At 51.7% G+C, this 26,332-nt stretch overlaps 2 protein-coding genes across 3 annotated transcripts; both read left to right on the top strand.

The window, feature by feature from the left end:
• The first annotated feature begins 1,669 nt into the window (after positions 1-1,669).
• LOC140912513 (dispanin subfamily A member 2b) lies at positions 1,670-6,934 on the top strand. Its single transcript, XM_073347006.2, has 2 exons — positions 1,670-1,943; positions 6,751-6,934. The coding sequence occupies exons 1-2, from the start codon at positions 1,746-1,748 to the stop codon at positions 6,889-6,891; spliced, it is 339 nt and encodes a 112-aa protein (XP_073203107.1). The 5' UTR covers positions 1,670-1,745; the 3' UTR covers positions 6,892-6,934.
• A 9,434-nt stretch (positions 6,935-16,368) lies between these two features.
• On the top strand, positions 16,369-18,640 carry LOC140913814 (interferon-induced transmembrane protein 5). Of its 2 annotated transcripts, none has more exons than XM_073350609.1 (2): positions 16,369-16,554; positions 18,422-18,640. In XM_073350609.1, the coding sequence occupies exons 1-2, from the start codon at positions 16,369-16,371 to the stop codon at positions 18,638-18,640; spliced, it is 405 nt and encodes a 134-aa protein (XP_073206710.1). The 2 variants fall into 2 exon arrangements, 1 of the variants encoding a protein (XP_073206710.1); XR_012159665.1 differs by lacking the exon at positions 16,369-16,554 and adding an exon at positions 18,183-18,265 and having other exon boundaries at positions 18,422-18,454.
• The last annotated feature ends 7,692 nt before the right edge of the window (positions 18,641-26,332 follow it).

The following is a 26,332-nucleotide window of genomic DNA, read 5'->3' as shown; positions in this document are numbered from 1 at the left end:
GTGGGGATTCTGGAGGGCAGGAGGGGGTGGCTCTGTGCAGGTGGGGGGGCTGGGAAGCAGGGGGTGGCTCTGTGTTTGGGGGTTCTGGGGGGGCGGCTCTGTGTGGGGAGGTTCTGAGGGGCAGGGTGGTGGCTCTGTTCGGGGCGGCTGGGAGGCAGGGGGGTGGCTCTGTGTGTAGGTGTTGCCGGCACAGCGTGCCTGAGGCAAGCAACAGCAGGGGTGCATTGCCCGGTGTGCGTTACCCAATAGTTACAACAGGGTGGAGAAGCAGGAAAGTTTATTTGGAATTTTAAAGAAAGATACAGGGAGAGAAATCTTAAATCCTGCACATCAGAGCAGGTCATTATACATACTTTTATATTTTTTAATGCTATTGCACTACACATTAGCCTGTTAAAGCTTTGCACAAATGCTCTGCCTTCCTTATATGGGTTACAACAATGTTTATTTCCTGCAACCTTCAATAAGCATTTCTAGCAACTTAAACAACCAGCACATTCTGTCTGGCCTTGTAACAATTTCCTCCTGTTATCTTTAACTTGGCATCAGCAAACCTTGCACTATAAGGCATTATCTGCGACTGCAACATTGTATTAAGAGCAAAAGAGCTTACTCAAACCAGCCAGGCCTGAGCTCCGTTAAGGGGGGTTGACAAGAAGCCCTTAGGCCTAGAGCAGGGACACTTCCTCGACCCTTATGGCCTTCCATCCCCTCGACTTAACTAGTGGCCATGCCCTGGGGTCCTCAACATAGGGGTTCAGGGTGGTGGCTCTGTTATGGTGGGGGGGGGGCTGGGAGGCAGGGGGCCTCTGTATTTGGGGGTTCTGGGGGGTGGCTCTGTGCGGGGGGGCTGGGAGGCAGGGGGTGGCTCTGTGTGTAGGGGTTCTGGGGGCAGGGTGGTGGCTCTGTTAGGGTGGGGGGGCTCTGTGTTTGGGGGTTCTGGGGGCAGGGTGGTGGCTCTGTTAGGGTGGGGGGTCTGGGAGGCGGGGGGGCTCTGTGTTTGGGGGTTCTGGGGGCAGGGTGGTGGCTCTGTTAGGGTGGGGGGTCTGGGAGGCGGGGGGGGCTCTGTGTTTGGGGGTTCTGGGGGCAGGGTGGTGGCTCTGTTAGGGTGGGGGGGCTGGGAGGCGGGGGGGCTCTGTGTTTGGGGGTTCTGGGGGCAGGGTGGTGGCTCTGTTAGGGTGGGGGGGCTAGGAGGCAGGGGGGCTCTGTGTTTGGGGGTTCTAGGGGGCGGCTCTGTGCGGGGAGGTTCTGAGGGGCAGGGGGGCGGCTCTGTTCGGGGGGGCTGGGAGTGGCTCTGTTAGGGTGGGGGGTCTGGGAGGCGGGGGGGGCTCTGTGTTTGGGGGTTCTGGGGGCAGGGTGGTGGCTCTGTTAGGGTGGGGGGGCTGGGAGGCGGGGGGGCTCTGTGTTTGGGGGTTCTGGGGGCAGGGTGGTGGCTCTGTTAGGGTGGGGGGGCTAGGAGGCAGGGGGGCTCTGTGTTTGGGGGTTCTAGGGGGCGGCTCTGTGCGGGGAGGTTCTGAGGGGCAGGGGGGCGGCTCTGTTCGGGGGGGCTGGGAGTGGCTCTGTGCGGGGGGAGGTGTTGGGGGGCAGGAGGGGGTGGCTCTGTGCGGGGCGGGGGGTGTTCAGGGAGTTTGTGCTGGGGCGGGGGGCGGTTTCATTTTCGGAGTCACGTTTCCTGTCTCCGCCCGCCCCGCTCCAGAGTCGCCCGGTTCCAGCCGCGCTCGGAGCCGCACTCGCAGCGCCCGGCCATGGCGTGCAAGGAGCAGAGCGTGAGCATCGACCTGCAGCCCCGGGGCCTGCCTCCCCCCTACCCCGGCGCCCCGCCGGGCTTCCCCGCCGAGCAGCCCCGCGACTTCGTGCTCTGGTCCCTCTTCAACGTCCTGCTGTGCCAGAAGCTGGCCTGCCTGGGCTGCCTGGGCTTCCCCGCGCTCATCTTCTCCATCAAGGTGAGAGCCGGGCCGGACCCTCGGCGCCTCCCGCCCCGGATCCCCCGGCGCCCGGATCCGCCCCTCCCTAGTGCCCCCAGCGCCCGGATCCCTCCTCCCAGATCCCTCAGCGCCCGGATCCCTCCTCCCAGATCCCTCAGCACCCGGATCCCCCCCCAGTGCCCCCAGCGCCCGGATCCCCCTCTCCCAGTGCCCCCAGTGCCCGGATCCCTCCTCCCAGATCCCTCAGCGCCCGGATCCCCCTCTCCCAGTGCCCCCAGCGCCCGGATCCCCCTCTCCCAGTGCCCCCAGTGCCCGGATCCCTCCTCCCAGTGCCCCCAGTGCCCGGATCCCTCCTCCCAGTGCCCCCAGCGCCCGGATCCCCCTCTCCCAGATCCCTCAGCGCCCGGATCCCTCCTCCCAGATCCCTCAGCGCCCGGATCCCTCCTCCCAGATCCCTCAGCGCCCGGATCCCCCCCCAGTGCCCCCAGCGCCCGGATCCCCCTCTCCCAGTGCCCCCAGTGCCCGGATCCCTCCTCCCAGATCCCTCAGCGCCCGGATCCCCCTCTCCCAGTGCCCCCAGCGCCCGGATCCCCCTCTCCCAGTGCCCCCAGTGCCCGGATCCCTCCTCCCAGTGCCCCCAGTGCCCGGATCCCTCCTCCCAGTGCCCCCAGCGCCCGGATCCCCCTCTCCCAGTGCCCCCAGCGCCCGGATCCCTCCTCCCAGATCCCTCAGCGCCCGGATCCCTCCTCCCAGATCCCTCAGCACCCGGATCCCCCCCCAGTACCCCCAGCGCCCGGATCCCCCTCTCCCAGTGCCCCCAGCGCCCGGATCCCCCTCTCCCAGTGCCCCCAGTGCCCGGATCCCTCCTCCCAGATCCCTCAGCGCCCGGATCCCCCTCTCCCAGTGCCCCCAGCGCCCGGATCCCCCTCTCCCAGTGCCCCCAGTGCCCGGATCCCTCCTCCCAGATCCCTCAGCACCCGGATCCCTCCTCCCAGATCCCTCAGCACCCGGATCCCCCTCTCCCAGTGCCCCCAGCGCCCGGATCCCCCTCTCCCAGTGCCCCCAGCGCCCGGATCCCCCTCTCCCAGTGCCCCCAGTGCCCGGATCCCTCCTCCCAGATCCCTCAGCGCCCGGATCCCTCCTCCCAGATCCCTCAGCGCCCGGATCCCCCCCAGTGCCCCCAGCGCCCGGATCCCCCTCTCCCAGTGCCCCCAGTGCCCGGATCCCCCTCTCCCAGATCCCTCAGCGCCCGGATCCCCCTCTCCCAGTGCCCCCAGCGCCCGGATCCCCCTCTCCCAGTGCCCCCAGTGCCCGGATCCCTCCTCCCAGATCCCTCAGCGCCCGGATCCCCCTCTCCCAGTGCCCCCAGCGCCCGGATCCCCCTCTCCCAGTGCCCCCAGCGCCCGGATCCCCCTCTCCCAGTGCCCCCAGTGCCCGGATCCCTCCTCCCAGTGCCCCCAGCGCCCGGATCCCCCTCTCCCAGTGCCCCCAGCGCCCGGATCCCTCCTCCCAGATCCCTCAGCACCCGGATCCCCCCCCAGTGCCCCCAGCGCCCGGATCCCCCTCTCCCAGTGCCCCCAGTGCCCGGATCCCTCCTCCCAGATCCCTCAGCACCCGGATCCCCCCCCAGTGCCCCCAGCGCCCGGATCCCCCTCTCCCAGTGCCCCCAGCGCCCGGATCCCCCTCTCCCAGTGCCCCCAGCGCCCGGATCCCTCCTCCCAGATCCCTCAGCACCCGGATCCCCCCCCAGTGCCCCCAGCGCCCGGATCCCTCCTCCCAGATCCCTCAGCACCCGGATCCCCCTCTCCCAGTGCCCCCAGCGCCCGGATCCCCCTCTCCCAGTGCCCCCAGCGCCCGGATCCCCCTCTCCCAGTGCCCCCAGTGCCCGGATCCCTCCTCCCAGATCCCTCAGCACCCGGATCCCCCCCCAGTGCCCCCAGCGCCCAGATCCCCTTTGCCCCCCAGCGCCCGGATCGCCCCCAGTGCCCCCATCTCTCCAGCCCGCCCGGACCCCCCGGTGCCCCCAGATCCCCTCAGGTCCCCCGATGCCCCCAGCGCCCGGTTTCCCCCCGGTGTCCCCAGTGCCCGGATCCCCCGGTGCCCCCAGTCCCCCGATCTCACCAGCCCGCCCGGATCCCCCGGTGCCCCTAGCGCCCGGATCCCCCTCGGATCACCTGGTGCCCCCAGCGGCCCGATCCCTCCAGCCCGCCCCGCCGGGAAGCCGGTATCCAGGGCTCACGCATCCCAGCTCTCCGACCCTCCCGCATCCCTTCCCGGAGCCCCCGGGTCTCTCCCGACTCCTGGCAGTTTATTTTCCCCTCCCCACAGCCCTGACTCTGGCTTTTCTTTCTCCGCTCAGCCCCCGCCCCCATCCCAAGGCAGGAATCCACCCTGCGGGGCCAGCTGGGCTGCCCCACACCCGGGGCTGTCCTGTGCTGCTCCTGCTATCAGCTGTCCTTGGGCCGGGCTGTGTGGGGGCGTTTAGGGTTAGGAGTTTGCAGCCCAGCCGGTTGGCTGTGAGCATCCTTAGAGGGTCAGGGAATGTCCTGGCATGTCTGGGGCACTTGCTCAGTGCTCCTTGCATTGCCTCTGGTGTGGGGGGTAGCAGGGGGAATGGTGCCCCACATCAGTGCTCCAAAGAGATGTGCTATTCTAGTGTGCAGACTGAGACCTGGCTGGGAATGATCCGTGGGACAGGGCAATAGGAACACCAAACCACTGTGCAAGAGATGCACTTCAGCTTCTCTGCAGGCTGGTTTGGATGCTCAACACTCTAGTAAGTGAGGGCTCAGCTTGGGATGTAGCCAGTCTGCCCTAGGAATTAACTGGCTCCATTTTCCACAATGAGAGACTCAACCCCCGCACGAGTGGGGAGTAAAGGGCTCCTTGCAGCTGGAGTATAGAATGACCCACAGAGGAACACATGGGTGTGCTGTGCCAGGGAGAGCGCATGCAAACCAAGCATGCCATAGAATGTGGACTGCTGTGTGTACAGCTGGGCCAGCTTTAGGAAATTGCAAACTACGTACTCCCAAAGTTTTAGAAACTGTGCATTTGTTTTTCCTTAATAGTGTCTGTTCAGGCTCTCTGAGGTCTGGTCCTCTGCAAGAACAACGAACACCTGAGGTGCACCAAGGAAAAAAAGAAATTCAATATTTATCATTGAGGAAACAGCATTATCATGCTCCCCTGTCTGTCTCTCCAGTTTTCTTTCTATACTGTCGTGACTTACACACAATATAACATTTACACTGTGTTTAGGGCATCCAGTGTATTTGTACAGGGCCTAGCACAATTGGTCCATGGTGCTGGCTCTAGAGGCTAGTTTATAATGACAATTAGTAACAGGATTTCCTGTCACAAGTGGGACTTTTTAGCAGGCTTAAGGATTCCCCACGCTAGGTTTTCAGTCAGCCTTTGTCAGGATAGCAAACCATTCACAGACATCAGAGGTGGGAAAGCACCCCTGTTAGGTCATTTTGTCCCTCTCCTCTGACAATGCCATGTTTTCCACCTCATACATATCTCACAGGGTAGCTTTACATATTCCAGGTGATATGGGCACACCTCCCATTAGGGAGTCATTTTTCTGATCTACTGCATCTTCCTTTGCTCAGTGGCACCCTGTTATTTCTAGTTGTACCCCACCTAGGGTGACCAGACAGCAAGTGTGAAAAATCGGGACGGGGGTGGGAGGTAATAGGAGTCTATATAAGTAAAAGACCCCAAAATCGGGACTGTCCCTATAAAATTGGGACATCTGCTCACCCTAACCCCACTGCACCGTGGGCACAGAGTGGTTGCTCTCACTGCTGGGGCTTCACGTCTTTGCAGAGGGTTATATATTTATATCAGTGGGAATGGGGGTCAATTTTATGCATTTGCCCAAGTGCCAGTTAGATTTTAATGCTGAAATCCAACAAACCAGATTCGTCTATTTGATGTGTTATAGTGAATGTGGGAATGCAATTCAGTTAGGATAACCCCTTTTTATCGAGTCCAGAAAGCATTAGCTTACTAATTTTAGGACTAAAGAGACAAGGTGGGTGAGATAATATCTTTTATTGGACCAACTTCTGTTGGTGAAAGAGACAAGCTTTCTAGCGACACAGAACTCAATTTTAGGAGCAGGTACTTTTGAGGGCAGCTTTTACCTTGGACATCCTCTCTCAAATCAGGGCACCTGGGGCTTTTAACTAATCAACAGTTTATTAATCCCCCCATGACCGCATAAGTATATAGTCAACAGATGTGGTTGCTCAAATGAAAATTGCCTGCTTAGTTTCATATTAACCATTCATGCTGTTAGGCTATAGCACCATCTTGTGGTCATGCTTTTGTTGCTTATTTAAACTTCCACCCCTCCCTTTGTTTCCTTATTAGATAAAGATGGCACTGTAAAACAGAACCATAGTGAATCGAGGTCTAGCGCAGATGGGTGGGACCAGCATGCAAACAAGCAACATTATACTAATGGTCATTATGCAAAGGAGCTGCATATTTACAAAAGGCCATGAACTGCGTGATATGGAATGCTCTGCACAAGCAGTGGTCTCTGAAATCCTGGCTATTTCGCAAAGCTGTCTCTTGTACTTTCTACACTCCTAGTGAAACCTCAATGAATAAACACCTGAACTAGCTCCCTTTGAACTCTGGCTTCTTCTCTTTCTGCTGCAGAAGTCAGGGAGTTCCCTATAGCTCAATAAGATGGTGCCTGGGCTGTGGGTGCTTTATCTTGGCACAGAAGGGGTTAAGCAGTATATAAAAACTCTCCCACCCTCTTGACTTGCTCTCATTTTCCCCATGCTCCTGTTTTCTTTTCCAGGCCCGAGATCGGAAAGTACTGGGGGACCTGGAAGGTGCTCGGAGCTATGGCACCACTGCCAAGGTGTTAAACATCATCGGGTCGCTGCTGGTAGTAGTTGCTATTGCTGTGGTTCTTTTAGTTTTCTTTTTGAGACCTTAGCAGCATCTGTTTAATGAAGTTCCTGGGACTGACACCAGCCAGGCATTCCGAGAAGGGATTGGAAGATAACCCAAATGGCGAGGAAACGACACGCTGCTGGCTATTCGTGCTGTGATGGAAATTCACAACTGGTCATGAGTTCAAAAATTGACTCATTAATAGCACCGTTGTAGCTTTGATGCTAGTTATGTGATCACCCTCATTTCAAATCTGCGCGGGCCCCCAGTCCTCTGCTCCGTGCACTGTGGCCATGGAATTGGCCACTACCTACTTGTTCCTTTTCCAGCCTGATCCAGCTGTTCACCTTTTTTGGATTTCTTGCACTGAAAATCATCCACATTCACTGCTGCTGTGACCCTCCTTCTCTGCAGCACCCGACACAGAGAGTATTAGATGATGAGGTCAGAGGAGGTTCCAGTCTACCTCACTTTGTTCCTAGAGAGGGACCAGAACCACCCACTCTTTGGGGTAGTTTGGATCCAGGCTTTACCATTGGCCCCCATTCTACAATGGGCCAAATCAAAACATGGGTTCCAAATTCCCCTCCCATCCCCCCACTCTCCATGCATTTAGATCTGGATTCAAACTTTGTGCCTTGGCCCAGTTTTATCTGTCTATATCAAGTCAGCAATAATGTTTGCCCGGGGCAGTATTTACAGCAGTAAAGCCATCTGCAGAGACTCTGGCCTGCTCTTTTCACTGCAGCGACCTGCCCTGTGGGGAAGAGAGAAGTGTAAAAGGGACAAAATGTTTAACTTGATCTGTGTGATGGGGTAATGCACTGGGCAACACAGAGCTAACGAGCACATGTGGGACCAGTTGGCCCCGCCCCACCTCTGAGAGATGTTGGAATCGGGGGGGGGGGTGCTTAAATGGGAGAAACCCAGCTGAGTTGGTTGCAGAGTGGGGAGGGGAGCAGTCCACAGCTCCTGCAGGGAGGACTGGCTGAAGGCAGGAGCTCTTTGTGCTCCTGGAAGGAAGGGTGGGCTGGCCCTGCTCGATGTGGTTCACCTTGAGAGGGAACTATTCCTCTCTATTTACTTGTGAACTCATCAGTTTAGGGCCCCAGCCCGGTGAGCATCTTCTAAAGAGCAAGAGCCTTAACCCAGCTTGGGGATGCTTCATTTGTGTTAATACCCCTTTTGTTCTGGTCACTGACACCCACAGCCAGGTGTTCTAGCCAGGGCCCAGCTGGACGGCTGAGCCTTTTAGGACTGGAAGTAGAGTGGGAAAACTACCTGGGCATTGCAGAGCAGGGGCCTGCGTGAGTGGAGGGGCCTGCCTAGAGCCTAGGGGGTGCCTGGGAAAGGCACTCGGGTGTTAATCTGATTAAAAATAAAAGGCCTTATAGTGGTTGGCAGCAGCACATTCTGTCCCCACACACCTAGTTCCCTACACACCCAGGCCCCATGCGGCCGGGGAGTTCCCCTTCTCCCTCTCCCCTTGGGTCAGGGCTGGGAAGAATTGAGCTGAGTCCTAAATAACTGAACGCATCAGATTGTGACACACCCCTTCCAAGCAGAAGCGTTGGGCACTCGGGTGCCTTTATTCAGTATCCCATAGCTAGGTATGTGCTTCCGTCACCCCCTGGCTCCATTCCTGCTCTTCACCCCTGGGCCCATTCCTACAATCAGTGCATCTCTAGGGCTGAATTGTGCTTCCAACAGAAGAATTTGGGAGAAAAAATTCTCAAGTGGACTTTGAGTTTGCTCCCTGACCTGCCCCTTCTCTTAGGAGTACAGGATCTGGGCCGGAGGTACGAGCCAGTGCTCCAATGGAGCGGAGGGGCGGGAGGAATGTGAGCGTAAGGACCTGCCCACCAATCTACAAAACTCAGGAGACCACCAATTTGGTGTCCAACACCTGTGTGCCTGACAGGGAACTGGAGAGGTTTCTCTGGGGAGAAAGTGACCCACAAGAAATGGCAGAAGAGCCACAGATGAGAAAGGATATTGTAATCTCATCTAGCCTAGGGTCTCAGTGCTGGAGACTTCAGAGTGAAGCATGTTAATAGATACTAAAACTGCTACAATTCTTTTATATATTTTTATACATATTCTTTTATATATGTTAACCAAAATCCTTTTTGGGGTATAAACCAAAGTGTTTTGTATCTACAAATCTAGTGCTCTGTACTTATCAAACTGAAAAGTTCTTTGTACTTAGGTTGAACCTTAGTGGGGGACCAAAGGAATGAATGTATGTAATCAATAATGGAATGTGTATAATCCTTTACTCTGACCCTGTTGACCTGTAAAGAATTGCATTCCCATGTCCAGAGAGGGACCACTGGTGATTGACAAGGGATGTCTGTTATCACACACGTGTTCTGTAATTGATAAAATAATGAACCACTGGTTGATGTTTAGGTCAATAAGAACCACTTATTGTCACAAGTGGTTTTGGTAATAATGGATGGGTCACAGATGTCTTTAGCTTATTAATGAGGTAAATTGAGGCATCTAAGATAGAACTCGCAGTTAAATCAGTCATGGGAACGGAATTTCTTTGTCCCAAGCTATGTATAAGGAAAGAGTTTTGGGGAGTTAAGTCAGAAGTGGATTGGTAACATATGTATTCCTTTCTGTATTCTGTATCAGGCTGTATTAATCTTTGACTAATGATCTTTGATTGAATTGCAAATGAACCAGCTATCTGGCATCTTGTGTTATTAATATGATCATTATTAAATTTGAACACGCAAGAAGCATAAACTCTCCAGATTGTGCCTGACACTGCAAGATTATGTCATGGGTGAAATTATTATTTGACCCCAACTGGTGTTCTGAAGCATGTGGGTCAAGACGAGAGCTGGATGGAAAATGGATTTTCTGTCTTCCCCCAAAATTAAAGATTTTGAGTTTTTTCTTTGTCCCAAAAAGGAACGAAATTCCAAAATTTCTTGCAAAACAAAATTAAAAAAAAAGTTTTGGGTCAATCGATACATTTTGTTTCAATTTCAGCCCTTTTTAAAATGTATTCTTATTTTTTAAAATAAAGTAAACTTCAAAACAAAGTCATTTCAAAATGAAAAAATCAAAACTTTTTGTTCCAAAAATGTCAAATTGGGGATTTTTTCCCCATTTTTTTCCCAAAATGGAATTTATTGAAAATTGATATTAAATTGAGAGACAAAATAATGTAGGCTTTGTCTAAACATCTATTTGTCCTCTTTAATGTCCCACAATAGTCCATGTGGTGTTGATGGACTTTTGCCGTTGGGCAGGACGTAACATCTTCTGTTGCAGATTAGCACTTTACACTAGTTAACGTTTCTCTCCTGTCTGGTGATTTACATTGTCACAGAGACTTACAATACAACTGCTCAAATATTACCTTACAATATGGCATACAGAGATTAGCACATGCAGCAGCTTACAAGCATTTAATAAAGTCTGACCACGAAACACATCCTTGTAGGTCTAATACCTACTTGAACAATAGTAACACACGGCACCGCCACCAGCAGCAGCACAGAAGTAAGGGTGCCATGGTACCCCCATCCCTCCAGCTCCCCCTCCCCCTAGCAGTGTCCTCCATTTGGGAACTTGAAATATGGTAACCCTAGCTGCAGTGATTTACATCGCTTGTGTGTGCCTACACTTAGCCCCTGGCATCAGCGCTGCGCAGCATCACCAGGAGCACTTGTATCGATTATACTGTCAGTGTGGGGCACAGTGGGAAGGCTCCTGAAAGCCAGTAACAGGCACCATAAGCAACGCGGTGTCTACGCTGACATTGCGTCCATCTGACTACATCGACCTTGACTCTATGCCGCTTGTGGAGGTGGAGTTAAGTCAGCGTAGCTGGCCAGTTACGTCGGTGGGAGTGAAAGTTAAGTGTAGACACTTCCGTAGTTAGATCGATGCAAGGTGGTTTAGGTTGGCCTAACTCTGTAGTGTAGACCAGGCCTCATGCTGGGGCAACAAGCTTAGCTATAAGCTTTCTGCTTTTCCTCCTGGCTTAAGTAACTGTCAGCGATCAGGCTGTAGGCTGAGGCAGCTGAACTGTCTGTCAGGCAGTCGCTGCCTTTGCAGCGGTGTGGTAGGCCCACCGGGGACCCAACTCAGCGGAGTTTCCCAACTGAGGAGTGGGAAACTTCTCAAACCAGTCACTCAGTGAAGGGAGCTGGATGCTCCCTGCTTCTCTTCCCTTTCAACTGACACCCCAGAAGGAGTGACTGCCTCCTCTCGCTCTGGCACCTGGGATCAAAAACCAACCAGAGCTCCCCTTCTTTGGGACATCTGGGCAGCCGCTTTAGTTCCATCTCTCCGGCCTCCTTTCTGCTTAAGGAAGGGTTGCCTGGCAACCAGGCAGCAACGGCTTGTGGGACTCCAGGCCCAAGTAAGTTTCATCACAGCCTCACTTATGGTAAGGAGGATGTGGGGCGGGGGGGGGAGAGGAAGGAGGGAGTTTACATTTAGTATTTTTCTTAAAGCCCACATGACTGCACGGAAATCTCAACTTTCATTTAAAAAAAAGGTGAGTGTCTAACCGTCTCAATTGCAGAGTAGATCACAAAACTAGGACTTGAGAACATCCTAAAGGCTCAAAAACAAAAACAAAGAATCCCCAATGAATTATTTTTTTTAAAAAACCCATGATTTTTAAGCCAATATTATGGCTTTTTGGAGCCTGAGTCCCGATTTTTGAACCACACCAGGGGCTGCATGAACAGAGTTAGAGCTACACGTCGATCGTCCTCCATTCTGAGTAACAACAGCAGGTCAGAGAATGGTGGTGGGCTCACTTGCTTCCATTCGCACTGGAGGATAAGAGTCAGAGCCCGGTGCAGAGTTGTTCGGCAGTTTGTTAGACTCTGTGGTGAGAACACCTCTGCCTGCAGTAACTTTGCTAAGTAAAACCTGCAGGCTCTGTATGTAGCTTGTTGGCTTTTCACCTACATCCTGTTTGGTACCACGAAGACTTAGAAATGATTCATCCAATCTTCAGCCTTTCCAAGAGCAGATCCCACTGCCCCAAGTATACCTGGGGATGGGCATCTTTCCCTAAAGACCTGGCAATGTCAGAGGGGAAATTCTCTTCCCTTCTCATCATTGGCAATAGAGATGGTGCACCCGCTCCAGCAAGTCCACTTCAAAACCAAAATCTTCCTGTTATCTGTAGGAAGGGAATTGCCCTAAATGAGGAATGGATCTTTCTGTAGGGTTAAATGGCCAAATGGGAGAGACATGACCTAAGGAAAGGAAATAGGCTACTTTGCATTGTGCATCTCTCATCCAATCTTTCCCTGTGTCCCATTTTCCCGGGACAGTCTCTGGTTTATGGTACAGTGTGTTGCCAGCCTGGCTAGCTGCAACTTGTTCCCATTGTTTGGCTTGTGAGACAGAAATGTAGGACTGGAAGGGAGCTCAAGGGATCATCAAGTCCAGTCCCCTGCATAGAGGCAGGACCAATTAAACCTAGACCATCCCTGACAGGTGTTTGTCCAGCCTGTTCTTAAAAACCTCCAACGATGGGGCTTCTGTAACCTCCTCTGGAAGCCTACTGCAGAGCCTAACTACCCTGATAGTTAGAAAGCTTTTCCTAATATCTAATCTAAATCTCCCTTCCTGCAGATTGAGCCCATTACTTCTTGTCCTACCTTCAGTGGACATCGAGAACAATTGATCCCCACCCTCTTTATAACAGCCCTTAACATATTTTAAGACTTTTCAGGTCCCCCACTCAATCTTCTTTTCACAACACTAAACAGACACAGGTTTTTTTATACCCTTTCCTCATAGGCCAGGACCAGGTTTTCTAAACCTTTCATCATTTTTGTTGCTCTCCTGGCCTGTCTCCAATTAGTCCACATCTTTCTTAGAGTGTAGCATCCAGAACTAGACACAGAATTCCAGCAGAGGCGCCCCAGTGCTGAGCAGAGCAGGACAATTGCCTCCCATGTCTTACATATGACACTCCAGTTAATACACCCCAGTTAATATTTGCCTTTTTCACAACTGCATCACATTGTTGGCTTATATTCAATTTGTGATCCACTAAAACCTCCAGATTCTCTTCTGCAGTACTGCTGCCTAGCTAGTTATTCCCCACTTTGTATTTGTGCATTTGATTTTTCCTACCTAAGTACAGTACTTTGCACTTGTCTTTATTGAATTTCATCAGAGTGATTTCAATCCAATTCTCCAATTTGTCAAGGTCCTTTTGAATTCGAATCCTGTCCTCCAAAGTGCTTGCAACCCTTCCCAGCTTGGTGTCATCCACAAATTTTATAAGCACACTCTTCACTCCATGAGTCAAGTCATTAATGCAAGAACTGAATAGTACCAAATCCAGGACAGTCCCCTGTGGGACCCCACTTGATATCTCCCCCAAGTTTGACAGCAAACCATTGATAGCTCCTCTTCGAGTATATTCTTTCAACCAGGTTTCAGAGTAACAGCCGTGTTAGTCTGTATTCGCAAAAAGAAAAGGAGTACTTGTGGCACCTTAGAGACTAACCAATTTATTAGAGCATAAGCTTTCGTGAGCTACAGCTCACTTCCTCAGATGCATATCGTGGAAACTGCAGTTTCCACGATATGCATCTGAGGAAGTGAGCTGTAGCTCACGAAAGCTTATGCTCTAATAAATTGGTTAGTCTCTAAGGTGCCACAAGTACTCCTATTCTTTCAACCAGTATTGCACCAACCTTATAGTAATTTAATCTAGACCACATTTCCCTAGTTCACTTATGAGAATGTCATGTGAAACTGTGTAAAAAACCCTTACTAAAATCAAGATAGATTGTGTGTACTGCTTCCCCCTATTCACTAGGCCAGTAACCCTATCAAAGAAGGAAATTAGGTTGGTTTGGCATTATTTGTTTTTGACAAATACATGTTGCCTATTTCTTATACCCTATTATCCCCTAGGTGCTTACAAAGCGGTTTTTAATAATTTGTTTCAGTATCTGGTCTATAATTCCCCAGGTCCTGTTTGTTCCCATTTTTAAAGAGTGATACTATGTTTGTCCTTCTCCAATCATCTGGGACCTCACCCATTCTCCATGATTTCTCATCAAAGATCATTAGTAGTGGTTCTGAGATTACTTCTGCTAGTTCCTTAAGTACCCAGTGATGAATTTCATGAGGCCCTGCTGACTTCAATACGTCTAACTTGTCTAAATATTCTTTAATTGTTCTTTCCTATTTTGGCTTGTGTTCCTTTCTCCTTGTTGTTAATATGAATTGTGTTAAGTATCAGGTCACAATTAATCTTTTCAGTGCAGACTGAAGCAAAATAATCATTAAACTCTTCAGACTCCTTGATGTCGTCCTTTATTAGTTCTCCTTCCTGGCTAAGTAGAGGACCTACACTTTCCTTCATCTTTCCCTTGCTCCTAATGTATTTATAGAAACTTTTCATATTGCCTTTTGTGTCTCTTGCATGGTGCAACTCATTGTAGGAGTTAAGAGGTTGATTTTCTGTGTGTGTGTGTGTATATAGGGAGTGGAGGAAAGGAAGCAATCTGAAGCTGGTGTGGGAATAAAACTATGCCCAGACCTGCATATGAGCTTTCTTAGGACTGTTTGGATTCTGAAAGGCCATAGTCAATTCACTCTACACAGGAGGGGAAGCTCGGCCATTATAGCCATTACAATTATTATTATTTATTTTACTGCACCCCAATGTGTGCTAGGCACCTCCTGGACCCTATGAACTGCTACCCTCTGAACTGCAGTGGTTACTGTTACAGATCTTGAGGGGACTATAGCCAGGACCCTGGCAGAAAGCTATCGGAAGTATCCTGCAATATTACCAGCATGGCTGGATTTAACGTGAGCTGCTCTGTCCTTTTCCAGGTGTGTGACTGTAGGAGCCTTGGTCATATGGATGGTGCCCTCTAACCCTACAAGCTCTCTCTTTTGTGCTGTGTCAGGGCTGGTACTAGAATCACTGTCATCCATCTAATCTGTAGAATTACTACGGTGCTTGTCTCGGGTATCTATGCTCCAACGTCCTGTCTCTCACCTGCATTCACTCTTCCACTGATATGTGGAAGGTGTCTGAGTCCTAAGCAACCCATTCACTGAACTGCAATATCCAGTTAGTCTTTATTCTGGGCAAACGACTTTGAAAGGCAGCAATCTCTCGGCTGTGAGAGTTGTAGGTACCTGTAGCCAACCTGGTTTGGTAATGACCAGAATCCCTTAGTGTGACAGCTGTCTGATGGCCTGTGTCAAATCTGAAAAGACAACACCAACATATTCCTGTGACTTGCTGGGAGGTCACACTGAAATAGCCAGAACTTCTGAGTGCAGAGATGTTAGACATATTAGACTTGCCGCTGGTTTGTCTTTACTCTTCCTGAAGTCTGGTTGGTCTTATGATCAGAGCTGCTCTATCCACCGCTAGGGTTGAGCCCTGGGGTTTCAGGAGGGGGAAAAAAACCTGCCCTGGACTCTGGAAGAAGAAAAGTTGACCTGGATAGCTGCCAGCTTGGAATGGACCCTGTGGGGCAGATTTTACTCTTTTACATCAATGTAACTGAGGGAAGATGCTGGCTTCACATCTCCTCCTTGAATATAAGTACTTCAGTCCCATGCCATGAACAATAGCCCCTTGCTCAAACAGTCCTTGGAGCTGTCTTGGAGAACACTTTTACAGGGCATTCATTCCAGGGTAGGCACAGGGCCCAAATCCTCAAAGGTATTTAGGCACTTAACTCCCATTGACTTTGGTGCCTAAATACTTTTGAGGATCTAGGACAGGGTTTTCAAAGCTAGCTCCATTAGGGCCCTGTTTCAGCCCCTCCCTAGCCTTGGCAGCAGCTCTCCATTTCAAAGTGCTTTACCTTTTGTGGATGTTTCATTTGTGAAGTTCCTGGAGTGGGGGCATCACTTTGGTTCTCAGAGCTGTAGATGGGTGTGAATCATACATTTTAGAATATTTAGCAAAGGGTACTGCAAAGCCCAGAAAAACATACAGAGGTGGCAGGGAAATGCAATCCCCTCTGGGAAGTTATTGATCTTTTAGCGCTTGAGAAGAAAGAGCTCTTTCAATGCACTTGTATTGCCCTGTACACGTACATCGCAGTGCGTTCAGCTTCCTTCTCTGTCCCTGATGGGTTATAGCACAGAACTGCCATGCATAGTCCTGTATGGTCCATGGCCCTTTGCAGCATTCGTGATCTGCAGCACGTCCTTTCAAAGCCGGGTTCCTGACTCGGTCCCTCGAGCTGCCCAGTTCTCTGGAAAAGGCTGACAGGGAGGCCTCAGCCCATGAGGCTATAAAAAGCGCTCCATAGACAATCAGGGGAGGGCAGGCTTACAAACCCAAGTATGTTGCTCTCAGCTTTGGCCAAACATTTCTGATAACCACAGCCAGGCGAGGGCTATAATTTCCCTATTTTATATATAGAGGGAGATGGAGCTGTGCCTGAGGCAGAGACTATAAAAAGGACCTGCCCTGCACCAGCTCCCCTTACAGGCTGCTACCACAGGAGAGCTGAGGATTTCACCTTCCAGGACCATGGACACGTCTTACCCTCGTGAGGACTACCTGCCCATGACGTCTCGCAAGCAGGACCCTTCTCCCACTGTCATCACCATCGGACCCTCCGTAGTGCCCCGGGACCACCTGATCTGGTCCATCTTCAACACCATCTACATGAACCTCTGTTGCTGTGGCTTAGTGGCTCTTGCCTACTCTGTCAAGGTAAGATAGCCCGGCCCTACTCTGCCTCTTCTACACAGGCCCATAGAGGCTGGCTCCTTAGTGCAGAAATGGACCCTTTCGTGTCCATGTCTCCCAGTCACTTGGCGATTCCAGGATTTCCTAGGGGACTTGGCTAGGAAGCGTACATCTCAGTGCATCTAGTTTTACATGGAGCCTCCTTCCCAGGCGTCTCTAGTAAGAATGATACACTCCAGTTCTCTTGGGTTGACCTAGAGATGCTGGGATTTCCCAGGGACTCTGGTAGGAATTATAGACTTCACCCAGGTTACCTAGAGATTCTGGGATCTCTCTCTGTGCTCTGAGTTGTAATACACCCTAAAATCGGGAAGTGATGTGAAAAATCTAGGAGATGCTGGAAGAATGTTATGACCACCCTCCCTCTGGAAGGGGAGGGGTTGGCCCCAAGTCTTTCCGGTACTCAGTACCTGCTAAAAATCTCTTGCCGGTACTGTGTACGGAGGGTAACGCCCTACTGGCACTACTGTGACCCAGTAGAAAGTTCTTATTAGCAGCTGGCTTCAGTTTGCCTCCGCCCTAAATCTCACCTTGTTAGCAATGTCCTAGCAGAGGACATTAGCCCAGTGCTGCCCACTAGCTGGAATTCTACTTTTAAAAAGGAAAAACACTGAAAAATACAGCTATCTGTGACAGCTGCTCTGGCATTTCCAAGACAGACTGCCTGAGCCTCCTGATTCAGTGGCTGGGTCTGAAAGGGCAGTGATGGGGCAGGATAGCTGACTGCAGTGTCTGTGTAAAGAGCATCAGGAATGATGTGAGCATCCTGTGCTGGTGCAGCATCCTCAAGCACCACATCTTCATGCTGTCTGAGGCTGATGTGTATCATCCAAGCTACTATCCCCAGCTAGATTCCTACACATCAATGAGGCTGCGAGCTGTGCTGGCAATCACACTTTCCTGTTATCCCATAATTAGTGCCACCAGTATTGGATGAGGTTCTGGGGACTGACTTCTCTACTCCAAAGGATGCCCGGGGACCATGATCCATGTGGAGGGACTCCTCCATATCCCACACCTTGCCGTTGGGAATCTGCTCTGTTCAGGAATGGGGGAGGGGTATATCCTAAACTGCTGGGAATGGATTTAATGAAGTTCAGCAAGAGGCACTTCCGAGAGAACTGGGGGAAAGAGAGGTTTAGAGTAACCGTTCTGTTCCCAGATCTCTCTGCTGAGGATCATTGATAGAGAGTCAGAGCCACTGCTCCTTCTTGGATTTGATTTGCTAACAGATGCCAATAGCAAAGGAACGCGTGAGTGAATGTGTGATGGAGATAAAGCTGAGACACAAAGAGGCAGACAGTGGGCTGAGGTCAGAGGTGCTGTAAATCGCTTACTGATGCATAAGGGAGCTGAAAGTAGTAAGGAGCTGGAGGATGGTATAAATTAAAGTGGGATGGGACTGACTTTAATTCACAAATTCTTGCAGTCCCCTGTGATGTTTCTAGCTACAGACCTCTCTCCTGGCTCCTCGCCATGTTGAGTTACACCAGCTGAGACTTAGTAGGCCAAATTCAGAGATGCCGTGTATGGTAACGGAGGGGTAAGCTACCAGTTGGTAAGTGGGTGTCAGTTATTTGCTTAGACTCACTGGATTAGGCTGACAGAGCAGTTGAGAGAGAATGGAGCAGGGAGAGAACACTCAGCTCCAGAGCAAGGGGCAGATGGAAGTAAGGTGAGTGACAGACAGCCGCTGAGAGCTGCAGTGGGTGGTTGCAGCCTGTTCTGATGCCTGTAGTTCGATTGTGTTGCTCTGAGGGCATTGCCTCGTCCTTTGCCTCCTCTGCCATGTCACTAACTCACTGTACCCTTCCTGGCTTGGCTGTTGCAGGCGCGGGATCAGAAGGTGGCTGGTGACATCGAGGCCGCTCGCCACTTCAGCTCCAAAGCCAGATGCTACAACATCCTGGCGATGGTGTGGAGCCTGCTGCTGCCGCTGCTGCTCATCGCCCTGGCGATCACAGGCGTGATCCACCTCTCCAAGCTTGCTCAGGAGTCCATGGACTTCTTCAACTACAAGTTCTTCGCTAATGACGATGATGGAAAGTGACCCAGGGGCCTCGCGGGCTCCTGGAAACACACGTGGGCCACTCCGGCAGCCTCCTAAAGACACTGCTAATCCAGTATAACCCAGCCAACCAAACCACTGCACATTGCAACCTCTGTTGTTGTAACCCAGAGCAACTAATGCCTCCCACCAACCAGAGCACCACTGAGGTTGTCATGTGCCCCGGAACTCATTCCACAGCTTGCCCTTTGATGTGGCCTGAGGTGTGAAAATAGTTCCTTTTACATCCTGGTAGATTGCATGGACTCATGCTCAAGCTAGCTGAGTCTGTGCACTGTGGTTCCTCTCCTCCTTTCCTTCTCCTTTGGTCTTTGCTTGTCCTGGGGTGTTTGGTCATGGGGTGTTAGAGACATGAGCTATCGACTTCCCTTGGAACCCTGTTCTTTTGTTACTGTGTCTAACGCTAACCTTGGTTGTTACTATTTAAGTGATTAAATAACTTCACAAATCATAAGTCTCTCTATGTGTGGCAGTTTCTAATGGCTAATGGAAATGTGGTATAGTTACTCAGTTACTCTCAGGTCCTGTTTTCAAACTTCCCAATCAGAAGGGCTAGAAACTGACTGTTCTTCTTAATGAAATCTCAGATTCTGTTGTGATCATGTGATTCCAAGGGCTCGAGGGGCTAAACATGGGCCTGTAGAACCTAGGCCTTAATCCAGGCCTGCCCTCTCCTTTGCACCCTGGGAGGCCCAAGTTGCAATGTACATGTCGGGACTAGATCTGGGAGGCTAGTGAATACAGGGGCATGCCCAAGGAGGGAAAGGGCTGGGTGTTTGAATCCGAATCCCAATCTCCTGTTAAGGGACCAAGCCCACTAGATGGGTTTGTGAGATATTACCTAATATGAATTGAGTTATGACTAGGGCTACGACTTTGTCACGGAAGTCACGGAATCCATGACTTCCAGAGACTTCTCTGACTTGAGCCCCAGTGCCTGGGAGCTGTAGGGTCCCTGCCACTCCTGGTGACTGGGAACCGTGTGGCCCGAGTTCCCAGTTGCCCCGGGCAGCGGGGGTGCTCTGCAGCTCCTGGCCCCACAGGCGGCTGGGGTGCCGTGCAGCTCCCAGCCCCGCAGCCAGCGGGGGTGCTCTGGAGCATGGAGGGCAGTGGCGGCGGCCGGCAGGGGAGCCCCAGAGCTCCATGCCAGAGGCACAGCAGGTGGCGGGGGTGCCCTGAGCTTGGCAACATTGGTGATGTGGAGACCCTGCAGCTCCGACCCAGGTACCCCTGGGTGGTGTGGGGAACCTGCGGCTCCCCATTTTGTCATGCATATTTTTAGTAAACATCACGGACAGGTCATGGCTTCCATGAATTTTTCTTTATTGCCTGTGACCTGTCCGTGACGTTTACTAAAAATATGCATGGCAAAATCTTAAGCCTTAGTTCTGACTTAAAATTCATTATACTGAAGATTTCCATATAGGGATGGATCCTCTGGTTCTGATCAACGAAGAACCAACCTGAACCGTCACCCAAAACATTTTTCAGGTTTGAAAATATCTCAACCCCTTCCTTCATGATTTTTTTTTTTCCATTTTTGCCGTGCCTTGATTCCATTCAGGAGCAAAGATGGGAAATCCAAATGATCACAAGGAAGGCTGTTTGGCTGGGTTTCTGGCATGAGTGGAAGCATAAAGTAATGGAAATCTGACAGTGCACTTTTGGAGAATTGGGGCGAGGTTCAGAGAATCATAGAAATGGAAGGCCGAAGAGGGAATCTAGTCCCTCTCCCCAAGCCGAGGCAAGATTAAGTGTCTAGAGGGCATGATGCTCATCTGCACAGCACCTCTGCCCCTTTTGAACTTTGCCCATCCTCGAGAGAGCCAGGGTGGGGATCTCAGGGAGCAATTTACTATTTCTCCATCTCCTGGCCTGTCAAATGTCATTAAATATTCCCTTGGGATCCTGAAGGAACTTTGATCTTTAGTCACACTCGCTCAGCTCCACCCCTCTACCTTGCACACGGGGTACCCCAGATTTCTCACAGAATGGGCCTATTTTAGCTTAACAGAACAACAATGGATTTGCCCCACAGATGTGGGTAACTAGTTTGCAGGCTGCTTTTAATGCTCCTCTTGGTGTATTTGGCTTTTCAGCCCAGGGCAGCATGACTCTCTCAAAGCTGCAGAGACTCAGGAGAATTGTAGCATATTATTATCAGCCAAATATTATGGCTTTTGACTTTGGAAGCCAATGGGTGTGCCTGTCCTGACAAAAAAGCAATCTCATTGGCTGCCAGACTCAGAGAAGCAGAGTTCTGATTGGTTGGTACACAGATCCAACACCCAAAACATGCAAGGAACTCTGGTTATGGCCAATGCTGAAAATGTCCAGTCAGCCAGTCCCTTGCCTTTCACTGCAGCCTTGATTGGCTCATTAACTGGCTTCTCATTGGTTTGTTCACCATTGATCTTTGTCCAGAGTTTAGTTGTTCTGGTCAGGCAGCCAATTAATCTGGCTCTAGCCTAGCTGGGCTCCTGCTACCCCTGCCTCCTGTGGTCTCCTAGGGTGGAGACACTGTGATATTTCTGTAGATAACTTGGGCTGTTCTATTTTACTCCTCGGGCGGTCCCTGCAGCATTCCAAAGCTGGCAGGGATATCACTGAAAGGACATAGAATCATAGACGATTAGGGTTGGAAGAGACCTCAGGAGGTCATCTAGTCCAACCTCCTGCTCAAAGCAGGACCAACCCCAGCTAAATCATCCCAATTAGGGCTTGCACTGTATGTGTTCAGATGCCCCAGTGAGCTCAGGCCATCCCGAGGATTGGCAGAGAACTCTGATGTCCATGGTCAGCTCAAGCCATGGTGGGAGTTTTGATGCCCACTGTTGCTGAAGGGACATCCTAATAGTGACTCCCCCGAATCCACCTTTCTTCTCTCTGACCTGGCACTCGTCTGGTTTTTGGCATTCTTGGGAATCACCAGATTCTGGGTGGTGGGGTACAGCTTGGAGGTGTCCAAGGGACAAACAAGGCAAGGTAAGAATAAGCCTCAAGCGTCACAACCCCCCTGAGCAGAAAGGAAAGGTAAATTCCCTTGCAGTATTGGTTGTAGGGTCCAGCAGCGCGGGTTGCTCTCCACTGGATCTCCCTTCTACACCTACTAGTCTCGCCCATTAGCTGCGCCCCAGAGCCATACCAGGTGACTCTGTGGGGCACCACGTATGCAGTGCAGCCCTAGTCTGTTGGGTGATTCATTCAGAGGATGGGTGGGGTTTAGGCTTTGGGCCCCATGGCCAGTGTCGCTCCTGCTGCTGGAAAGAGGTGGAGCTGCACGATCTCCCCAGATCAGGACAAGCTGTCTGAGCCCTGTTTACACTCCAGCTTCTGTTGCTGCTGCTGCCAGTGGAGCTGCAGCCGGGGTGAATCCTGGTCTGATTTGGGGTAAGGACTGGGCTCATCTGGGGAGTGCTATTATTTATAATATTGGAGTATCCCAGTCATGGCCCAGGCCCCCTCTGTACAGCCCCAGACCAAAGGATGGTCCCGGCCCCAAGGAGTTTACAATCTAACTATACAAGAGACCACAGATGGATACAGACAGATGTGGGAGTCCAACAAAACAATGAGACACTACTGGTCAGTAGGGTAGGCCGTGGTTCTCTGCACACCAGCAGCCATTATGCAGCTGTGATGCACACCGAGCACTGCCTTACTCTGCGAGGGGCCCTACTGAGTCCTGCTCAGCGCGACGAAGGGCGGCAGGAGCTGGCCCGAAAGCCGCTGAGATTCCAAAGGGACCCTTGCCAGCAGCGCTCTCCCAGGGGAGCCTGCCACTCGCCATCCCAGGCCGGAGCCGTGCCGAGGCTGTCCGGACGGGAAGTGGCCCTGGGCTCTGGCAGGAGAGTGTTCCCAGGACCCTGGTGGGGTTAGCTGGCAGAGGGGATCTACATTCAGGCTCCCTGAGAAGATGGAGCTCCATCCTGTCTCGGCTGCCCTCCCGCAACGGGGCAGGGAGCTGGGAATCCATCGAGAGCAGGTTATTTTAATTCCTTCTCAAATACTTTCCTCCAGGATCTAAGCGTGGACTGAAACCCCGAGGCCCTCAGGGCTGTTATCAGGGGGGCTGCCTCCTCCCACCCCGCCCTGGCCTAGCGGCCCAGTGCTGATTAGTGGCTGTGCAGCTCTGACAGGACCTGTTTTACAGTCAGCCTAATTACAAGGCAGGCGCTCTTCTTTTCTCCCTCCTTAAGCATTGCCACATGCTGCCAGTGGCACAGAGAGGCCCTGGGACTTTTTATAAACTCCATCGAGGTTAGTTTGAGGCTTCTGGGTTTTGTTTACACAGGACGGCATCTTGCCAGACCCGGGAGTGGCTTTAAAATGCTCTGGTTTGAAACATTAAGAGTGGGAGATGGGGAGGAAGGGGAGAGAGAGAAAGAGATGGCCCCAGAGCAGGGGTCCCCAACGCAGTGCTGAAATGCCCCCGCCGAGCACGGCCGCCAGAGAACCGCCCGCCAAAATGCCGCCGAGAAGCGTTGCCGGTTCTCGGCAGCATTTCGGCGGCCGCGTTTCGGCGGTGGGGTGTGCGGGGAATATTCCCACAAGAACGGTGGGGGACCACTGGCCTCGAGCCTGCACTCAAAAGAGGAAGAAGTAACAACGAATGCGGGTGGCAATTGCATGCAGTGACACAGCTGGAAGGGGACCTGGTGCTTTAGGGTGAATGTGCACTGGGCAGGGATCCAGGAGATATAGGATCTTTCTCAAGCTGCAGGTTCTGTCTGCTTCCCCTCCTAGCCCGTTGCACTGCTGAAGACAATGGGGCATTCTCAGCTTAGCCGCACACAGTATCTGCAGCACACAGGGTTTTTAATGGGGTTGCTCTGGATTCAGAGCAAAATTTGTCTTAGTCTCTGGAGCAGGGCTGGCAACATGAAGGTTCAGGGGAGGATGAGGGAAGGGTGAACGTTTAACATGGCTCAGATTAATCCACAGTACAGGGGGTCTGATTCCTCATTGCCCTGCACCTTACGTAGTCATTTACACCCATACACAGTGGGGGTAAACTGGTCTGGTTTGCCCTGATAAGTGGCCACAAAAGGCTCTGGGTGAGGGTGGATCTTCTCCAAGGCACAGGGCACTGGTGATTCTAGCTCAGGTCCCCCAAAAATTGCTCTGCAGGGCAAGGAGAGGGGTGTTGCTTTGGTGCTGGAAAACAAAATCAGAGAGCATGCTGGGGGAAAATTCTGGGGGTCCCTTTGAAGCCTGGGACTCAGCTGATCAGGTCCATTTAATCAGGCATTAGTTGGGGCCGGCCAGGATAGAAGGAAGCAGGAGGGTCAGTACAGGCCAAAATCCTGTGGGCATCATACCTAGATACTACAGGATAGCAGCAGGGCTCAGCAGTATTGCTGAGTTTCCAGCTGTGACAATGCTCCCAGGGCGTTGTTAACCCTTTCTTTTCAGGGGGATGTAACTCAACAACGTTTCAGGGGCAGAGTGTGCTCTCTAGGGGCCCCTCAGTTCCCCCTCTTTGCTCTGCCTGTTCTCAAAGCATTCCCTGGAGTCTGTAACCCTGTGTGCATCACCCAGCGTGACATGAAGTCCTCTCCTCCTGGTGGGCGTGAGCTGTGGCCTCCGCAGCCCTCTGTCTGCCTGGGACCAAGGAATTCCCTGGGTGTTGCTTCCTCCAACCACGGGGACAGCCGGGAATTGCTTTTTGATTTCACAGGAACCAACATGGCTGCGGACCCCTCTCTCACACTCACCCACACACGCACATGCTGTAATTTCAATTCCTTTCTCAGATGCTTTTTTTGGCCCTTGATAGCTCTCAAGTGGATTCTGTTCCCCATCTGTGGTTCTGGTGGCCGTTCTGTTAGCTTTCTATGGCTAAAAGGGGAAGAGAGAAGGCCTCTCTGGGGCCCTTCAAAACACTTGCTGTCTCTGGAGAAGAGCCTGCCATGTTGGAGGGAGCAAGACCCCCTCACCCTCTAGGGGGACATCCTAGGCTTTGCTCAGTGAACCTCAGCTCCAGGTTCAGGAGGGCCCTAGGCCCAGATCCTTAAAGGAAAGTTCTTAGCCTAAATATCTTTGGGGATCTGGGCCCTAGTGTCTAGGGGAGGACTCACGGCTGGTCAGGAGAAGATAAGCTGCAGAAATTGCTGAAGAACAGCATTTGGCACCCTTCTCCTTAGCTAGGGTTCAGTTCTGCACAGTGCTGAGCACCCTCGTCCAACAAAGCAGGAGTAGGCCCTTTGGACTAGGATGGCTCACATGCTTCACGTTAACCAGGTGCTTAAGTGCTTTGCTGGAGCAGAGCTACAGCGCTCAGCGACTTGCAGGATTTAGCATCTAGGAGGGGCTCAGATACCGCCACAGCCTGTAACTTTGTGCACAAAGGATTGTTTCAGGGAGGGAAAAGCCCTGTGTTATTGCTACAGGCTAAGCGCAGGAAAGTGAAACTAGCCTTCTTTGGGCACCAGGAAGGGGCCATGGCTGCTTTGAGCCCCGCTGAGAGGTTGCACAAGGAAGCTACCTGTCCCATCTGCCTGGTGTATTTTACAGTTCTGGTGTCCATAGACTGTGGGCGCAATTTCTGCCGAGCCTGCATCACCCAGTTCAGGGCGGGGGAGGGGGATGGGACAGGATCAGGGCCAAGCTTCTCCTGTCCTCAGTGCAGAGGTGTTTTTCCCCAGAGGAACTTCAGGCCAGACAGGCAGCTGGCAAACATCACAGAACTAAGTAAGCATTTCGGGTTAGGAACAGAGAGAGAGCCAGGATGGGGAGGAAACTGTGAGAATCACAAGGAGGCTTTGAAACTGTTCTACATAGAGGACCAAATCCCGATCTGTGTGGTTTGTGATAGATCCCAGGATCACAGGTCTCACAACGTGAGAGGAGGCTGCCCAGGAATACAAGGTAGGAAACTGCTCTGTATTGTCCTGATCTAGGTATGTTATCTTTACATTCTGACTTTTTAATATTAATTTTATATTGTTTCTAGTTGCATTTAGAATCCCTCGCCTAATGCACCTTAGCATTTGGATGTATTATTTGACTGGTATAAGAAGCCACTAGTATTACCAATCCTAAGCATTCAAAACTCGTGAGTCAGGCCTCCCAAAATCATAAGATTGGCTCAGAAATCATGACATTTAAAAGCAGTAAATATTGGGTCTCTTTATTTGCCTTCTGGCTTTTGAGGCTTTAGGGTTCGTGTTTCCAAGCTTTGGTCCGTGGACATGTGGGCGAGGAACATATATTTAGGTTTTTAATGAAAGCTGTAAGTCTCACATAGTCACCTGACTCCAGGAGCTGGGGCTTTAAGAAAACCATCAGCTACTGCGAGACTCAGAATACAACCATGAATTGGCAACGTTGATTGAACCTGATCTCTTCCAGCAGCTGGAGGTTTCCTGGGTTCAGCTGTAGTTTTCCTCTTGGGTTAATAAACGGGATAGAGCTAAAGCACAGTTTAAATGGAATCCAGGCACCAGTGTAATGTTTTGTTTTGAGGGGGCAGGAGAGACCAACCCAGAAAAGAAAAACCAGATTGAACCATTTCCCTTCCTTTCCCTCAGGAACATATCTGGCATTGTCTGGAGATTCTGAAGAAACAGACAGAAGCTCTCCTTGTATTTATATCACATGGAGAAAAGGAACGCCTGGAACGCCTGCTGATAGGTGCTATTGTCACTCAGGGCAAATTCAAATAGGGGCAGT

This window comes from Lepidochelys kempii, chromosome 6 (assembly GCF_965140285.1).
Source record: "Lepidochelys kempii isolate rLepKem1 chromosome 6, rLepKem1.hap1, whole genome shotgun sequence".
NCBI lineage: Eukaryota > Metazoa > Chordata > Testudines > Cheloniidae > Lepidochelys > Lepidochelys kempii.
The sequence above is the reverse complement of the archived record's forward strand: the minus strand, read 5'-3'. Positions and strand labels throughout refer to the sequence as shown.

Coding starts and splice junctions, on each gene's coding strand:
- LOC140912513 (XM_073347006.2), top strand. CDS start 1,746: ATGGCGTGCAAGGAGCAGAGCGTGAGCATCGACCTGCAGCCCCGGGGC. Junction 1,944..6,750: donor CGCTCATCTTCTCCATCAAG/GTGAGAGCCGGG, acceptor TTTCTTTTCCAG/GCCCGAGATCGGAAAGTACT.
- LOC140913814 (XM_073350609.1), top strand. CDS start 16,369: ATGGACACGTCTTACCCTCGTGAGGACTACCTGCCCATGACGTCTCGC. Junction 16,555..18,421: donor CTCTTGCCTACTCTGTCAAG/GTAAGATAGCCC, acceptor TGGCTGTTGCAG/GCGCGGGATCAGAAGGTGGC.